The 18,389-nt window shown below is 46.9% G+C and overlaps 2 protein-coding genes across 2 annotated transcripts in view; both read right to left on the minus strand.

Moving 5' to 3' along the window:
• The window catches only part of GALNT9 (polypeptide N-acetylgalactosaminyltransferase 9), a 410,584-nt gene that overhangs the window by 282,730 nt on the left and 109,465 nt on the right, over positions 1-18,389 (minus strand). The gene's annotated exons all lie outside the window — the stretch shown is intronic.
• Positions 1-18,389, minus strand: part of LOC147649896 (uncharacterized) — a 159,322-nt gene that overhangs the window by 82,663 nt on the left and 58,270 nt on the right. Inside the window, exon 3 of the mRNA XM_086855459.1 lies at positions 2,440-2,613. Coding sequence (XP_086711585.1) covers positions 2,440-2,613 — 174 coding nt within the window. The remainder of the gene's footprint in view (positions 1-2,439; positions 2,614-18,389) is intronic.

An 18,389-nucleotide genomic window follows, 5' to 3' on the forward strand; every position in this document is an offset into this window, starting at 1 on the left:
TGACACAATTTGTCACCACCCCTCCCATCCTCGTGCTCAGGATTTTTGCTTATCCTGTACCCAGGCTGAGAAGGGATGGCAAGAGCAGAGCAGCAATTCTGTGCAGTCCATTAAAGGTCTGGACTCTCTTTGGGCTCACAGAATTCCTTGATATGAAGTCACTAAGCAATGACAGCCACAAAAATGTCCTTGTTTGCAGTGTCCTGGAAAATGAGTATTCTTTTTGCTTACAAAACATTTGGTTAAAAATGAGTCTTTGTCGAAGCAAAGATCCTCAGCATAGTAAATTTGTTTGCACTGTGGGAGGACAGCTCATCCTTCAGCACAAAAAAAAGAACAAAGTGTAGGGATGAGAATGGAAGCAATAAAAGTGGAAAATTAACAGCAACAACAATAAAAAGACAAGGAAGGTTGAGAAAGATCTCATAGGAGAGCCAGGTCCAGGAAGCTTTGGGATGGAGGAAGAAGGACTGACTGTGCTCTTGTAAGAAAAATCAGATCCCTCCCCAACACTGAATCAAACAGCACCAGAAGAGACAAAACATAAGGTGTCTTGCTTTCTGGGTTTACAATAGAGATCTGAGTTCAGGCATCATCTGCAGATTTGTCCAATTGTTGTCTTTTTATGCTTTAAATAAAACCAAGTGACAGTGAGAAATTCTGTAAGGTACATGAAAAGGTTCTTAGGGTTACACTTGCACATTTAGTTCAGAAGTATTTCAGGAGAATGTTTGTGTTTTGATGTTATCCTGAGGAGTAAGACTGGATCTCTGGGAAGAGGAAATACCAGAAATTAAGTACTTGTGAAGTTCTAGCAATAGGGGACCCAGACATCGCCCTTCACCTTCTACCCAAAGTCACAACTTGCCAAAAAGCAAGTCATAATAGGGAACTTTCCAAAATTTCCTCACTTCAGACTACACAAACCAGCCACTACTCAGAGCAGAAAAAGACCTTTTGCATTATTTTCAAGACTTGGTATCAGGAGGGGAATCCCAGTCTGTGCCTGTGAGCTGGCAAACAGCCTTGCACTCAATGAAGAATTGCAGAGGCAGCCCCAGATGTGGTTTGGACACAAATGATGCAGATGGCTGGCAGGGGAGGAAGAGACGCTTCCCTGTCCCTTTGGTCAGCCTGCAGCACGCTGGCCTGATAAAGCTGGAATATCTGCCTGGAATTGCCTGCTTTCACAGGCTTTATCAGGCCAGGAGCTGTGCAGCTGCCCCAGCAGGAAGGGAGCAGCTCCCCTCCCGGCCCCAGTGCATGCCTGCAGTAACCACATTAACCACAAAGCATGTTTTTATCTTGTTAAGCCGCTAAGCTCTGAAGTGTTCCGTTTAGTATGGTAATAACAAGGCTGAGTGATAAAGCTTTTAGTGAGTAGAGAAATAGCAGCCAAGATCTCCCGTGAAGGGGACATGCAGTTTGTTTTCTTTACACGGATTCTTCTGGACATGCCAGCACAGAAATAAATCAAATTCCATCCTCTAGATAACACCCTGGCTGTGAGACAGACCAACAAAAGCTGGGAACTCAGCAATAAAGAGATGCTGTTAAGTAACTTAGGCCAAGAAGCCAACCTGTCAAACCTGATAAGGAATATCATCTAGATATGAACCAGCCAAGAGAATAAACCACACTATTTAGGTACTCGGCTGTTTTTCAATAAAGCCAATATAATGTCAGCATCTGCAGAAACAGGTTTATTTTTTTCCTGTTCTGGTTCTGCGTGAGTAGTTCCCTAATGAAAACAGGAGCAGTAAACACCCACCCAATGTTCCAGCCCCACCCACGAAACAGTCATTCCATCCACCCAAAATGCTCTCCTCATTCAAATTAGGAGACTGGCTAAGGCTCTCTCACTAGAGATTTAAACCTGGAATGGTCATTCAGAGCTTGAATAAGCACAGTGGTGTCTCTGCCCTTGGCCAATCCAGGTCACTCCTCTGACCCTCCTGCCTCCCAAAGAGCCAGCTCCAGTTTTCTTTTGTCAGGAGCAGGTTGTTCTTCAGGGTTCAGATCTTTCCTACTGCTCTCATCAATGTAAACTGCTTTTCATGTTTTGAGCTCAGGCCTCACTGATTGGAAAGTCCCATTATAGATCAAAGGGGATGTTCATTTGCAACCCAATTTAAAGTAATGGAAAGTTATTCAAGCATCTATAGATGAAAGAGTCCAGCCTTTAATCACTTTGATTGCTATCTCACCCCTCCACTTTCAACTAGGCTGCTTCAACCCACGGCAACTACTCCCAGACAAGTACAGATCAGTGGTTCATTTCTCACCACTGCACATTTGTGCTCTGTGTCTGCTTATGACCATGTCCTGCATTCTCAGAGCATTTTCTAACAAGTGTAAAAAGGACAATTTTCAGTATTTTTTTATTTGTTTGGATCACTTGCAACAGAAACTAAGCTGAACAAGTTAAAAAGCACTCACAGAAAACGTAGAGCTCCAAACAGAATGCTCCAGTGGTGAAGCCAGGCTTGGGGATGTCAGCACTGCCCGCCACACTGGACCAAGAATTTGGCTGCTTTGCAAATCAAGAGGATGAAAACACTCAGAAGGGTCAAGTGCCTTCCTCTTGTTGGTCAAGTGCCACAGGATCTTTGGCTGAAAGCAGAGGGTAGGAGATGGAATGAACAAAAATAGCAGAGAATAAACCAGGATTTAATTTTTATTTTTAAGCAGGATAGGAGACCATGAGTCCCTTCAGCAGCCCGTTCCTACTGGCACCCTTGGGGCTGGCTGGAGAGCAGCAGCTGGTGTAGAAGTCACTGAGAAGGCAGGCTCCATCCTGCTGCGTGCCAGCTGGCTGAGGAAATGAATCCCCTCCACCTTTAACAAGCACAGGGTCAGACTGATTCCCCACCTCCTCGTTCCCCCTGAAAAAGTGAAACTAGAAAAATAAGGAAAACCACTGACCAAACCCCTGCAGAAATCCCCAATCTAAGCCACTTGTTTCTCATGCTGGGAGCTAAGCAGGAACAGGGCAGCTCTTGGCAGATCACCACGTGAAGACTTCTGCAGCTGCACCAGTGAGCAGATTTTCAGGTGTCTCAGATCCTTCTTCACACTCACTACTGCTCTGTTCAAACACCACTTCACTAGCTGGGCTGCTTTCCTGCTCACCCTGATTTCCCAGCACTCTGGTTCCACACTCATGGACTTTGGTGCAGAGGGAAACACCTGGTGACCAAATTCTGGATCCCGGTCTCCTCCCTGATTCCCTGCTCCTGACATTTCTAGTAATTCTACCAATAAACTTTGCATGCATCTTCAAAACTTCACTCCTACAAATATTTTTGTTTCTATTCCCTTCCTATTTTTCAGCATCCACTTATCTCCACATCACATATTTATTCTTACTGACCTGTTCCCTCGCCCCCTTTCTTCTCATTCTGAGCATATGCTGCCCTGCCTGAGGCTGGATTTTAAAGAGCTGTGAGTTGCAGCTCCCCCGTGTTACCCACTAACAGCACCCCGTGCTGATGCAGAGGAGTTTACTGGTATCACCTCCAGAGCAGCTGACAGCAGATGACAGACTGCAGAAGGCACTGGGCAGGTCACCAGCACGGTTCCAGCCCCTGTGGACACCTGCCCACTTAGGCTGGGAAAACTCCCAGAGCAAAGGAACGCTCATCAGCTCCAGAACACAGCAACAGGCACTCCTGTCTCCCTCCCCTCTTCATTAATGACAGCTGGAAGCTTTCTACAAATGAGCAAAGGGGCTGAGGCAATGGCCAGTAACAACCTCTCCATTACCTGATGTGGTTTGGATAAAAATCATCCTGAAATAATAATCAGAAAGTGAATAAAGCCCCTGGGTATGCTACAAATTCTTGGGCAAATAGTAACTTTGCAAACAGGCTCTACAAGAACACTTTTGTGCCCTCAACTTAGGAGGCAAGCATTCATTTCCATAGTATTTGATCTCCTGTTTAAGCTCACCAGAGTGCCTACCCCACCAGTGTCTGCTGGGCATTCCTCTCACAGTGGAAAGCTTGCCCAAACCAAGCACACAGCTAAACCTCGAGGGGCTGCAGGGCACTGTGGAGTCAACAGAACAGAGGAGCAGAAATGAAGATCTTGGGTTTAAGATTTGACTAACTGAATGAGATTATTAAAAAAGTGAATGGTAAGCAGGGGAGGCAAGCAATTTTCCCTAGCCTGCCCCATCCTGCCATTAACATTTAAATTAAAATTATGAATTACTGAAATAGCCATGGTCAAGGGCTCTGTATCCTCCCCTGTAGTAAGTACCGTGATGCACTGTCATGTGCAAACAGCTCCTTCATGAGACACCAAAAGGCTCTTAATAATGGATATTATACTTCTGCAATGATCACAGTGGAAAGCACCCAAAATTACCAGCTTTCCTTGCAGAATAATTTGTTATTTTAATGCTGTCAACCTGCAGAAATAGATTTATTGTTATTAATAATAGTGATTTGCCACATTTTGCTAGTTAAATTACAGTGCTGTATAGTTAGTTCCACAATAAAGGACTGGAAGTGTGCCAGGAGATTGCTCATAGCTCAGAGTAACAGCAGTTGGCACTGTTCCCATTAAGGCATTAAAATTTGAGTCAGAAACATAACAGATGCAAAACAAAACATGAGGTCGCTCGCGGGGATTATATAAAAACAATTAAAACAAATTAATTACCAGTTATGTTAGTGTTTCTCGGCGTACACGTAGAATGATTACAAATCCATGCAGAGGTCTTTTAAAGACCATAAAAGTCAATAAGGATCCCTGAGGGACAATGAGGGAACTTTTGGTTTCCAGCGTAGCAGTGGGTTTAGAGATGAGCTACAGGGAGGCACAGGCGGTGGGACAGGCCCAGGAGCAGCAGCAGCTCCTGCAGGCTCCCGAGGAAATCCAGCTACAAGGGTTCCTTGTACAAAAAATCCCTGTCCTTTGGTGCTGCAGGTGGCAGAGGGGCTCAGGGGGGTGTGAGCTCTTTAGAGCAGCCCTGCCAAAGCTGAACTGGGGCCAGGGAGATAAACTGGAGCCAAGGGGATGCTCAAGAGCTCACAGCAGGACAGACTTCTCATAAATTAGGAGTTTCTTGGAAGAAACATCAATTTTCTCCCTATCTTCCCCCAAGCAAACCTGAAGGTTTCTGGTCCTTGCTGAAAATTCACTGAAAAGCCTCTATAGGGAACCCCTGTGAGGAGTCTAACCATAACTAGATTCCTTTGAAGCATCAGGACTCTCTGGGAACAAACATACAGTGGCTGCAGCTTTCACCTATGGCAAAGTTTCCAGAACTGAAAAAAACCTCCTTGAGCAGCATACAAGGTGTTACCTTTCTGTTTAATTGTTGTTTCTAATGTTATGTTACCAGGGAAAAGAAAAACTGCATTGGTATTTTAGCATCTGACTAATGGTGTGAAAACATTATCTTCCTATTGCTCTCCAAGGGGTAATTTAGTTCTTTGGAAAGAAATAGGTATGGAATAATCACACCAAGGCTGCTTATTGTGCATGTATAATACCTAATAATAAAGAAATTGAGTTCAGCCTCACCACAGACCTCTCCTGCTGTCCCTCATGTGTGCACATCCAAACCATCGTTTCTCTTATTAGTTCTTGTTAAGCATCATTTAAGTGCTTGATGCAGCACAGGAGAGTTCCCAGTCCCTGCCCTGAGGAGCACAGCTCTATCTGTTTTTAAGAGATGTAACAGCAGGCATCAAGTGTTCAGGTAAGCACTGAACCTGGGAGGTGGTCCAGACACCACTTGGAATTGCTTGAAGGGGAAAATAACCTGATTTCTTTCCTGTAATTCACATATTTGAATCAACCCGTAGAAACCATTTTTTTTTAAATAGTTTTAATTTGCACAAATACTGGCAAGGAAGGAGGAAAAGAGGAAAAGTACATTTCTGTGGCACACAGACCTCCAGAAGAGGACAGACAGGTCAGCAAACATTCTCCACCACCATTTGGTGGAAAGACATCCTTTCCCCAGGTCACAGTCCCAGTGCAAACCAAGCAGCAAGGCAAGGCCATAGTGAGTTAGGAAAGAGGAAAGATATGTTATCACCTCCTATGGCCCTTGCCCAAGAAACACCCACATTCCCAAGCCAAAAACAGGGCAAGCTGGCTGCCAGGAGCATCCCAGCCAAGTGCTTTGCTCTAACTTACTTCTCAAGCAATAAGGAATTTGCAGACTTTAACTCCACCCTCTTAAAAAGCAGAGTGAAACAGTAAATATTGATGGGTATCACCAGATGTCACTGTTGTACAAAGTCATCTGAGATGCACGTGGAAGACTTGAAAAGACACCTCAAACTTTGCAGTCTCCCACCCTCTGGCCTTTCCTCGCCCCAGCAGCCCAAGGAAAGGTTCTGCAAGGGGAGCAGCAGCTCCAGTTTGCTCCCTGGGTGGGTTTAAAGCCACTTTAAAGCAGAGGCTGTGGTTTGGGGAAGGAACCACAGTGCACCACAACAGCTTTTGTTTCAGGTCTGGTATGTTTATATTAAGCTTTATTTTTTTGTTGTGTTCCAATACCATTCTTTCTGATGGAAAGCTAAATTGCAGGCTGTAGCCACTGTTATCAGCTAGCAAAGAGATAACAATAATTAATACTTGGTAACATTGAGCCTGGAATGTCTTTTGTATGATGCTGCCTTATTAGTTTCAGCAGGGATTCTCTGAGATAATCAAACCCAGGATTTTAAAGTTCATTTGCTTCAATCCTCATTCATACAGATTTTGATGTACTTTTAAGATGGCTTGGAAATGAGTGCTTGCCTTCCAATAACACTGTTCCCCATCTGCAAGATATCTACCAGAAGACAACAGTAGCTAGATGAGCTTAGGTTTAAACAAGATATGCACAGAGCAGTGTCCTTTCAAAAGCAAATCTTCCAAGGAAATAATTTCAGCCAAAAAAATAAACACTACTGGCACTGCATCAGAAGAGTTGCAAAATAACGTTGATCTGCTAAAGAAACATGCTTAATGTTAATTTAAAACCAGAACAGATCTGTGCTTAAAATCTGTGTGTTTTTATTCTTCAAGTCACATTTAGAAACAAAAAGAAGACAAAACACACAAGCACGAGGCCCTTCAGCCCAAGCAGGCTGCTGCTGGTTCATTGTGTATCATCTGCTATTCCCAAGGTGACAAGTGATACCTGGATGCTGCTTGTGTAGTAATCCAGAACAAATTAGGTGTAATAGTATTTTGTGAAGTACATTGTAAAAATAAAACACGCTGATTGAAAAATTCACTTCTCCACACTCGGGGCTGGTGGTGGCTCAGTGGTTCCCTGGCCTCCTGCATGGCCACATGGACATGGAGCCAGCAAAAAAGGGACAGAATTGTGCTGGACTGATACCTCTGGTACTCAGCAACTGCAGCACGAGCCATCCCCTCTCCTCGTGGCTGTTTTTACCTTAAGCTATTTTATTCTACTCCTCACTTCAAAAACGCAGAGCAATTTTTTATTACTCATCACCTTCCAGTTTGGCTCAGCCACACAAGCCTCCATCCCCGTATAAAGCTGCCTTAAGCGCAAGGAACAAAAGAAAAATAAGGACCAGAAATGCATCAGCTTGAAGGGAGATACTCATGGGATACTACAGGGATTTGTCTGGAGCCTAATACAATTTAAATTATTTTTATTAATGTGCTGAAAGTAGAGCACAGAGCAAATGGCACATGAATTAAGTTCAAATCATTCCAGAATGGAAAGTGTTGCAAAGAGAAATCGAAGAAAAATAGCAGGCCTGGTGAAGTTCACAAAATATTAGCATGAAATAGCAAAATGATATTCCAGCCAAAAAAATGCAGAGCTAATGCATACTGTGGAGGCTGGAGGAATAAATCTCACGTGCAGCAGTGTGAGGAAAAGGAAGATGCTGGTGAGGCACAGTAAGGGGAGCGCTCTGAGCTGGCACGAGCCCGTATTCTCCCAGGGCCAGCACAGCACAGCTCAGCTCCCTCCTTCCTCTCACCACCCCCAGCTTTTCCATGCCTCACACTGAGGGACACGAAGGCAGTGCAGACTTTTAATGAGACGGCGTAAGGCAAAGAGCTTTGGGAGAAAGACTCCTTGTTTCAGGACAGAAACCAAGCACAGGCTACCCGAGGTCAGGCAGCAGCAGCCCACACTGGGCTGTAATTGCCTGCTGCAGGATTTCTGACATTTTTGTCTAATACAGCTGGTAGCACAGTGGGAGACAAAATATCATACTCTGATCCAGTCCATGAGTAGACTTAATCTCTCATGCTCTCTCCCCCTGCCATCCTTCAGCAGTATTTTCTAATAAAACAGAAGCACTTGTGCTTCCATTAGTAAATCCAGCTCCAAATTTAAAAAAAGAAACAAACTGCTTATTTTTGAAAGTCTGAAGCCACAGCTTAGTAATGCCAGAGCAGGGTCACCTACAGGAGTTATCCCAAGGTCAACCAGGCAAGCAAGGGCCAACTCAGCAAAGCAACCCAGATCTAAACCCCAGCCCCACCTGCCTGAGCTCCCCCTGCAAGTGCACAGATTCTCCTCTCACAACAGGCCACTCAATGCCAGTACAGATGAACAGCACCAGTTTGAACAACTGTGACCCACGAGGCACAGCAGCAGGGCTGCAGACTCCAGCTGCATGGGAGGGACCCTGCTGACAAAGGGTGCTACAGAGCTGGAGCTGCCCCCTTGTCCTGCCCTGTGGCCTTAACCCTCGCAGAAGGTTTGGGACAGCAATTGCAGCCTGTCAGAGCTGGAGGCTGGAGCTGCTCCAGGCTCCTCAGCCACTGTTTTCTGGCTAACACTGCACCCAAAACAGCCCCTACAAAGGAAATCCCAACCTCGTTGTTCCTACAAGGCACTGGGGACAGCTTGGCTCCAGGACAGAGCAGCCAAGTGCTGGAGCACCGGCACTGGATAAACGCTGTCACCAAGCCAACAGCAGAGTCATCTGGGGCCAAAGAAAAGAGCAAATATTTGTAATCAGAGCTGCTGCAAACTTACTGGTTCCTTGCTAAGCCCTAAGAAAAACAAGGAGATGAAAAGTTGGCTTCTGCTCTTTTAAGTAGGCACTGGAAATGCCTTGGCTCAGAGCAGAGCGATGGTGTTTACACAGCCTCCCCATCGCCTCCCGCCTGCACTCACCCCTAAGCTGCTCCTGGTGACAAGCAGCAGGGAATGGGATCTCTGTCCATGAAAATGGATGATGTCAGGGTTAATTAATCCAACCTGAGGTGACACAGCCAGAAGCAGCCACTCCATGGGCTGGTAGGGAGAAGCTATGTATAGTTCTGTGACACGATGAGACAGATCAATCACGGGGCAAAGGAAATACAAAGACACTGGGATTTAACAGCAGATTCTGCTCGGTGATCCCAGCTGAAACAGAGCACAAAACACAACACAACCACAGTGTAATAGGCATTTTCAGGATGTGGCATTTACTGGTAGCAGTTTGCACCTAGAATGAAGGGACTGTTAGAGGATTTGTGCATCTTCAACAGGGAAATTTCCTTCTAAGTCTGGAGGTCACAGCTGTGCAAAACACTCAGAAGCTTTGCTTCCCCAGGGTATGGGAACACTGTGCTCAGTTCAAGCTGCAGACTTTGTCTCCCCCTGATTTCTCTTGCAAATCTGTCTGAGCCCAGAATGCAAAGCAGAATTCAGTCAAATATCCAAGCAAAGCCACACAGCTGTGAATCTCATGTGGTTCTTGACAGGAAGCTATAAATCCATCTAGGGCTGCCTCCAAAGGTTTCCCAAACCTTCAGGTGACTTTTCAGCTATTTATATATGGGATTCTAAATGCAGGACACAGCTGAGCTAAGGTGACTCCTTCAGTGTGCTGGGCTTGCTCTTGAGCCATTTTCAGAGCCGATGGGGAAAAGCAAAAATCCTCCTCACTCTCTCTTCCTTCTCACCAACTACCTGAACATAAATCCAGCTCACTGACCAGTGCCTTCAGGGGGCAGCTTCAGAATCCTTTGATGCAGCTGGACAGAAGCCTTGTTTTGGTTGCAGGTTGTTGCTGCTCCCTGGGAAGAGAGCAGTGAGCAGCGTTTGATGTGTGGTTGTGGTGCTGGCATGGGCAGCTCCTGGAGGGAGCCCATCACATCAAGGGCCAGCGACCTTAAATTCAGGCAAACCTCACCAAGGAAAAGTTTGTCCTTGTTGCTGGTTCCTGCTCCAATCAAGGAATGGATCCCAATACCCCAAACTGCAGCTGAGATGAACAGCAAGTAAGGTTTTGTTTGCACTGCCTACAGGCACTGGTGGAGAGGCCGGGCTGCAGGTGGGCTGGTGCTGCTCCACAGCCTACGCTGGGCAGAGTGGATAGTGATAAACTCTCCCTCTCAGCCTTCAAACACATTAATCCATAAATATTGATAGCCCTGAAGTGCTCTGTTTATCCAAAAAAACAGGTGAAATCTTGGCAGGAGCCAAGCACCTTCCTGGAAATGGCTCAGGTTCATGTGCTTCCCCAGCCTGGGGAGAAGAAACGTGCGGTGCAGTGCAGCACTGGGTACCCAGAGACTGCCACCTGCTCCAGCAAAGCCAAAGCCAGCAGCTAATTTGTGTTACAACAGAAGCAGAGCCGTGGGATGAGGGATTTTCTTGCCTTAGATGAGGGACAAGAAGGAAAATTATATAAGGAAAAAAATTACATTCAATAACGCGCTGCCTCTGAAGACTCAAGTGACTGAACACGGCAGGTGCAGCAGGGATTTCTCAATGACAAACATGTGCAGGCAGAGTGTGTGTTTATCCTGTACATACACTGAGAAAAATATAGCCCCCCATCAGTACCACGCCTGAGCACACTGCCTGACAGCTGGGTATTATTTATGGCAGCTTTTCCAACTAGGTAGACATTTACAAATCAAAATAACTGTCATCTATGTTGTCGGAATGCAATTTTTGGTGTGTTCTATCCTCTGCTTTCCCCTACCTACTGTATTATTAACAGCCCTTGGCCTCTCCCTGTCAATCTCTGTTTCCCCGTGGATGTTTTTGCTGCAGCCACGGCCCCCAGACCAAAGCCCCTTGCCCAGCAGATGGCACTCAGAGGCTCCAGGAAACCCACAGGCTCCCAGAAATCCCTGCCCTCCCAGAAAATGGGGGATAATTGAGATTTTCTTTCTGCCTGACACCATCTCGGGGATGCTAAGCCTGAGAGCAGCCCAGGGCTATCCAAGGAAAGCTGAGGTTGCAGCTCCCCCTTGTCAGAAGGGATCTTGGGTGGGCGAGGTGCAGCCACCCCAAGCCCTCCTTGGAGCCCAGCCTGAGCTGTGGGATGGTGTCTGGCTGCAAGGAAGGGTCAGTTCTGTACTTTCCTTCAAAAGCTCCGAGGTAACCAAGAGGAGAGGTGTTCCAGCCACTGCATTAAGAGGAGGGATGCAGAGCAGTCCAGCTTGTGGCCACTTAAGGACCCTTCTTCCCTCTGGGATGCCTGCAAAGCCAGGCACGGGGCAGATTGTGCTACAGACTCGGGAAATGCCTGCAGAGAAGGTGGCCCAGGAGCAGGATTTGGCCAGCAGCTGCTCCTCTAGAGGACAAACAAGTTCCACCAGCACATGGAGCTGGTGCAAACTCCCCTGTGCTCTCCCCCAGGTTTTCTGGGCAGCCACACAGCAGCAAGACCCAGTGATAAGGAAGCAAACTCCACTTGCAGTTCTGCTTTTCCCCACGGAGCTTTCATTATGGGAATAAAACTAAACAAATAAACCCTCCTCGCCTCTACTCTCCAAAATAACAACACCTTTTTTAGGGTGTACAGAAAATTTATTTTTACCCTTTCACTGCCACGGGAACATGCATTTGTTCCCTAAAAATTGTGCCTGTCACCTCACAGCCCATGAGCTGCCCATGGGGGCTGGTGCAGGGTGTGGGGAGCTGGGAAGCTGGCAGGGGGCTGGATTAATGAGGGCACAGGGAGGCTGCAGCCCTCCCCATTAGCTCTCTATCATGTGCAATAAGAGCAGCCATCCTACTGTGCAGCCCTTCCCATTCCCATGGAAACCACTGGTGCATCCCGCCAGGAGTATAAATAAACCTCTCACATGAACTTCATCCCGTGTGCTGTTTCACAGCTGTGATGTCTGACACCCACATTAGGGACACAGGTGCCTCTCTCTTTGTGCATGGACACTGCTGCTCCCCCTTGGACCTCAAACAGGCCAAGGCTGGGCACACAGGAAAACAAGGAAATGAGGGACTGTGTCAGGCAATATGAAACACCACATCTCACAACCTCAGTGAGCAAAAACAGCCCTGCCACCAATTCTAATTGTTATTTAAGTGTCTAAGAACAGCACTGAAGAGACACTCAGAATGCACATAATCTAATTATGATGAGCCTTACAAAAGCTAGCCCTGCATCTTCCATTCCTGTGGTGCTCCCCACACTCTGGAAGGGAAGCACAGTCCCACCTGCAGGGTCGTGACTCCTGTTAGATATTTGTGATTGGGAATATCTGTTCCAAACCCACCCACAACACAAGCCACAGAGCTTGGGCAGGAAGGCCAGCACTCAGCCAAGAGGTTTTGTTTCATTTTAACTGAGATAACTTGCGGATTATTTTTTAAAAATCAGGTCCTGTGGGGGACACACAATGCCCCTAACTCTAGTTGGAGTGGTCCATGTTTTACCTACACACATTATACCTTTCCCACTCCTATCCCCCTTTCCTGCCTTTCCATAACCCTTTTGTCAGGGAAGGGGGTCTGTCCCAACAATTTCCATGTTTGCTTTACACAAAGGATTAGACACTGCACAATATAAAATCCTGCTGTTGCACCTCAGGATAAAGTCTGTAAGTGTTATCAGCTGCCACACAGGACTCCCCATCCCAGGGTCTAGCCCTTACACACAGGCAGAATTAAATATCAGAAGCAATGGTAGCAAAGGAAATGTCAAACCTTTCCAGGTTTCGGGGTTTTTAGCCAGGTCCCTCAAGCCTGCTGCCACCTGCACTTTATCAAGTATTTTCTTTAATAATTATCAGATTAAGCTCCATGAAGAGAAACTTCTCCAATTAATTACAGCCAGAAATAGTAACGACAAGATCATTGCCAGACCTGGAGCAGGCTCCTCAATGATTCTGTGAACCTGTGAACCTGAGGCTCTGACAGCAAGGGAAAAAGCCCTGCCTGACTTTGTTGGAGTAATTTTATTAACTCTGGCTGGTTCTGTTAGTTGACAAAGTGACAGGATCCTGGGGAAAATTTCTCTGTGTGTTTAGTATATCTTTGGCAGGTGTCAAGGTATATTCTCTGGCTTGTCACTCACTGTGCTGCCCTTTAGATAGTTATTATTTCATGTAATTATGATTATTACATGCAGAGATGCCACCCTTATGAATAGCCTCTGGTTGCTGTCACTCACTGCAGTGTGATGCAGGAGGATGGGTTGTCAGGAAGGAACCGCAGGGCATGAAATTGCCACATTTCTCTATTTTAAAACAAACAAACCATGTTTTTGCTGGTCATCCCTTTTCACTTAGCAAGTGGAATGCTCAGGGTCGGGCAGCACAACAGAAAATCACCTGCTGTAAAGCACCAGAGTCACAGAGTAAGGGCTCCCACAGAACAATTGTGAAACAAAGCTCCCAGGAGGAGGAAGGGTAACAACCCTTGAGCTGCACACCTGTGCTGTACAGTGAATCCTCTGTGGCATTTCTGCTCCAGAGATGCTTTCTCCTTTGCTGCTCAGTTCCAAGTAACTCCTGCCAGTGCCCATGCCTACCCTCCGGGTGAGATGCATCCATCCCACCTTCCCACACTTCCCTGGCAGCTGAGCTGCCTGTTAGGGGTGACCCACACTCCATTTCCTGCAGAGCAAGGGAATTACACAGGATTTCACACCACCTCCTCAAAACTCAAGCATTCTGATAAAAATCCCCGTTTTGCAAAGCTGGGTTTCCGCAGCAGACGTGCCAATAATTCCTGCTCTGGGACTGTTTCCCACAAACCAAAGCAAATCAAAATAAACTAAAATTCCTTCCCAAAGTCTGCTACAGACTTTAATTGACCTTGGGCAAGTCATTTTATATTCCAGGGGTCCTGCTGGAAAATGGAAGTCAGGGTATTTTCTGAAAACTCTTTGGCCAAGCATTCATTCCTACAGTAAGCTCTACAAATAAGAGCACAAGGAGGCTGCAATCTTGACTAAAGCCTTTTGGAGTAACTGCAGTGTTAAAAAAATGCACTCTCTCAGTCGATTTCAGATACCCAACACTTCTACAGCACACATCTTCCACTCCAGGGAGTTATTCACAATTACAAATAGATCAATATTCATAAATCGTCTCCTTACAACAGCTGAACAAATCATTTGTAACGATTCATTTCCTTGATGAATTTCACCTCTTTTCCAGTTTGCAAATTATGTGTGAACAGAGCTGGATTTTCCAAATTGATTTTTTTTTTTTCCCCCCAAGCCTTTTTCCATCCCATGTAATTTCTGAGAACAACTTCACGTCTTAGAAGAACTCCAGGCCCTGCACACTTGCGTGGCCAGAGCTCCCCACCAGACCTGAGCTGTGGATAGCAGCAGCCCTCACTACACCCCAATTCCCCTGCTCTGTTCAGTGGTGCTCATGAGCTGCTTGGCTGCCTGTGTTCCTTGCCAGGATGAGTGCAGCAGTCACCATCAAGTTTCTACTGCAAATACTTCAAATATCTCAGTTTGCAGTCCTCTTGGAGATTAATTGAACAAATATTTCCCTTCCACATAGACATACTCCTGCCAGTAAACGTACTCACTAAAATATTCACAGCAAGCTAACACAAAAAGGACAAAGGAAAGGTAATATTGAAGCCAGGCCTGCTGAAGCATTTGCTGCTCAACTTAATACCTGCTCCCTGCTCAGCTCTTTTCACATATCTGGAGCCATGGACAATACACCAAAGCATCCCAGCTCCAGATGCTCCCCTTGATGCCCTGATCCGTGTCTGTGCCTCGCTGTCTCCTCCTCAGCATGCAGAGCCACGGCCAGCCACGGCACATTTGGAAAGGATGAGAGATGTCTCAACACTACAGTTAAACACCTGCATCCCAGCCAGGTTGGTTCTGAGCCCTGGCCATGCTGCAGGGGTTCCCCAGCTCCCTCCAGCTCAGGACCTGCTCTCCAGCCAGCTCTGCACTCTCCTCCCACAGCTGCCAGGGATCCTGGTTCCGCTGCGCCGGCACCGAGACCTCCTCTGCTCCATGGGGGAAAGGCAGATTGATAATTAAATCCACTATTGAGATATTCACATTCTGTTCCCTTGCCATTTAAGCAGACATAAAACATTTTATTATTCTGCTGATTTAGGAACCTGAATTTAAATATTAGAGTATTAAAGCGATACTTAATTAGTTGACTGAATGTTCTCCCTTTTATCAGTGTTGACAGATCTTAATTATAGCATGGGCTGTGAAAGCTGATAGAACAGCTGATGGCAGCAGCACCGCCAGGAATACTAAAGTGTGTCAGAATTACTTGTCTGTTTTCCCTCTTCCCTCTTGCTCTGTTCTTCAGGCATGCTCTGAAGTCCTTGGCAAATAAAGCCAACGCTGCGGCCAAGCCTGAGCAGTTTGGCATTTACTCTCAAGGACATGAGAAACTGCTTGCCCTTGAGAGAGCCAGGATAATCTACAGGCACAGACTTTTGGGGGGGGCGGGAAAAAGACGGGAAATTATCTCCTAGTAAATCATTTCCCTATTCACTAATCAAGCAGACACAGAGATTATCGTGGAGCAAGAGTGCTGACGTTAGTTATTCACTTAAGCCACACTTTAAAATGCAGTTCAGACGTACAGGAACGGTCAACCCAATGAAACCTGCCCTTAAGGCTTTCAGCTGCCATCATCCTGACAAGCCCATGCTGCAGTGGCAGCAGGGGTGGCTCTGAGAACCAGCCATGCCAGGCAGATTGAGGCACACCCCTGGTTCCTGTCACCTCAGCCAATGCCAGCACAAAGGGGACACTGCCCTGTTTCGATGCCACCAGGAGAGACTGAGGGTTCAGCCTCATTTACAGCAAGGACTGTGCTTGTTCCTCTGCCACAGCACAGCAATGAGGGCTCTGGCAGGAGGCTTCTGCTGGGGTGAATTACATCCCCCAGCAGCACATCCTTCACCTTCCTGGGATAATAACAAATGTCCACCTTCAGGGAAGGTGGCTGGCAGCAAATATCTCGTGAAGAACACATCTTTTACCTACTCCCTGCAGAGGCCAGGCCATTCACTCTGAAGCAGCAGCATTTAACACAGCTCAGCATCAGAGGCAGCAACAAAACATAGCACATGTGAGAGGAACAAGGAAATGACAGCTTGGGTTTGGGCTGGGAGCCCATGAAGTTGGGCTAGTCGCCTGTCTTGGATTCCTGACTTGCCAGCCCACTTGCCCAAAATCTATCCAGCTCAGCCTAAAGCAACACCAGTGTCTGAGTTTATTTTTTCTAATTCTTTCAACTCAAATTACGAGTTCTGAAGCTTTAATTAGATCCTGGCATCCCACAAGGCTCTACCAGAAGAAATTCACTTTGCCAGAAAAGATGTTCGACCCCATTCTGTCCCCAAATGCTCTAAGTACAGCAAATACTGTCCCCTTTGACTGCTCAGGCAGGGATGGGGAAAGATCATTGTGCTCCAGTCTCATTTCTGCAAGTTCACTTCAAAGAAACCAGCAGAATACAACCTGCTTACATTACATTGCTTGCAGAAAAAAAACTGCTATGAAAAATGTGAAGAAAATTGGGTAGGAGCAATGTGTTGGAGCCAGTTGTCTAATCAGCTAAAGTTACAATCCTAAACCAGTCCCTAGATACCAGAAATACAGCTCAGTTCTCTAAAGTGCTGAGTGTTGACTGCATTTCAGCTCTGCATCCCCACCCAGAATACTTCAACATTATTAAATCACCCAGATACAATTTTATTCTGGGAAAAAAAGTGTGGTAAAAATAGTGAATAAAATCAGTAATTTTCATCAGTTTGTGTATCCTGCCGTTAGCTCCTTCCTTTTAAGGCTGCAGAGAAAGAGAAGTTTAAATCCCAGTGGTACGCTGATGCTTTATAAGTTATTCCAGCATGAATGATCTCAACCTCAGGAACGATGTGTGCAAGCACTGCCAGAGCAGAGAAGACAGGCATGGAAGAACAGCCCCTTTGTTGTCACGATTCAGGCATGTGATGGGTTGTGACACCTTTTCTGCAAGTGCCATCCATCACTCACAGATGTTAGCACAGAGCCACGCTACCTGCTCACCAAGGAGCTTTTGATTTCCACTGCCAGTCACAGAGGGAAACAAGTGATTATTCCTGCCTTTTTGCAAAGAGATAAGAAATAACTTTGCACTTTGCACATCACAGTGGGCAGGCAGAGGAGCTCTGCACTGGCTGAAGGCACTGCTCTGCAGCCCTGTGCCATGGCACTGATGCCTTGCTCCCTGTCAGGACACCAGGACCTTGTCCCTGCTCTGGCCATGGCCAGCACTCTCCAGGAGCTTAGTGAGGAATGCTGCCAGCACAGCCAGTGCTCAGACCTGACTCACATCAGGTTTTTTTAGTTTATAAATTAATCTAGCTGGGGGAAGAAGTACCCAGGCTGCATCCCCTGCCACTGGCACTGCAGCAGCGGGGCTGGATCGGTAGGGCCTGCCTGGCTCCTGTCCTTGCCTTTATAAACACACTTAATGATCAGCAATGATGTCTTGGCAGCCTCAGCCTCTCTCACTAATGCCCATGTGCTAGGAGGGCATTTTGCCTGCTCTCAGACAAGCCAATCCCGTTTAACAGGGCAGAGATTTAAGAGTGGCAGCCTGCACGGCGCAGCCGAGTGCCAGGCAATCCTCTTGCTGCAGCAGCCAGGCTCCCTGCTGCCACAAAACTTCTCCACCTAATGAACCTGCCTCCCAGGGAGGGAAAGGCATCGAGGGGACAGCAGCTTTCTGGAGTCCTGCTGGTGCTGGCTCACAGCAGCCCTTTCTGACAGGCAAGGAGACATTTGCTGCCTCTCTGCTCCCCCACGCCGCGACCAACAGGGACAGGCAATGAGGTAATTTATCTAGTTGAGCTTTGCAGGACTGTATGCCAAGGTAGAATCCTGCCCCGGTGATAAATCCACCCACATATGGATTCAGCACAGTGTGCAGGCTGCAGGCAACAGGCAGGCAGCAAGGGAAGGGGTCTGCCTGCTCCCAGCCCCCCTCCATTCACCAAGGACACCCTGATGCTCAGGTGTTGTTATTCTCCATCAGGTCCTGGGTGAAGCCCAGTTTTACCAGACCCATGAAAAGGCAGCAGCACACAGCTGCCCCTGGGCTGGGGTTGCTGGCACTGAGCTGTGACCAGTTTGCACTGCTGGCAGGGGTTGTGGCTGGCCAGCCCCCCAGTTTCGCTCACGCGAGGGCAGCCTCTGCCCACC

The sequence above is a fragment of the Cyanistes caeruleus genome, chromosome 18 (genome assembly GCF_971803275.1).
Source record: "Cyanistes caeruleus chromosome 18, bCyaCae1.hap1.1, whole genome shotgun sequence".
Classification (NCBI taxonomy): domain Eukaryota; kingdom Metazoa; phylum Chordata; class Aves; order Passeriformes; family Paridae; genus Cyanistes; species Cyanistes caeruleus.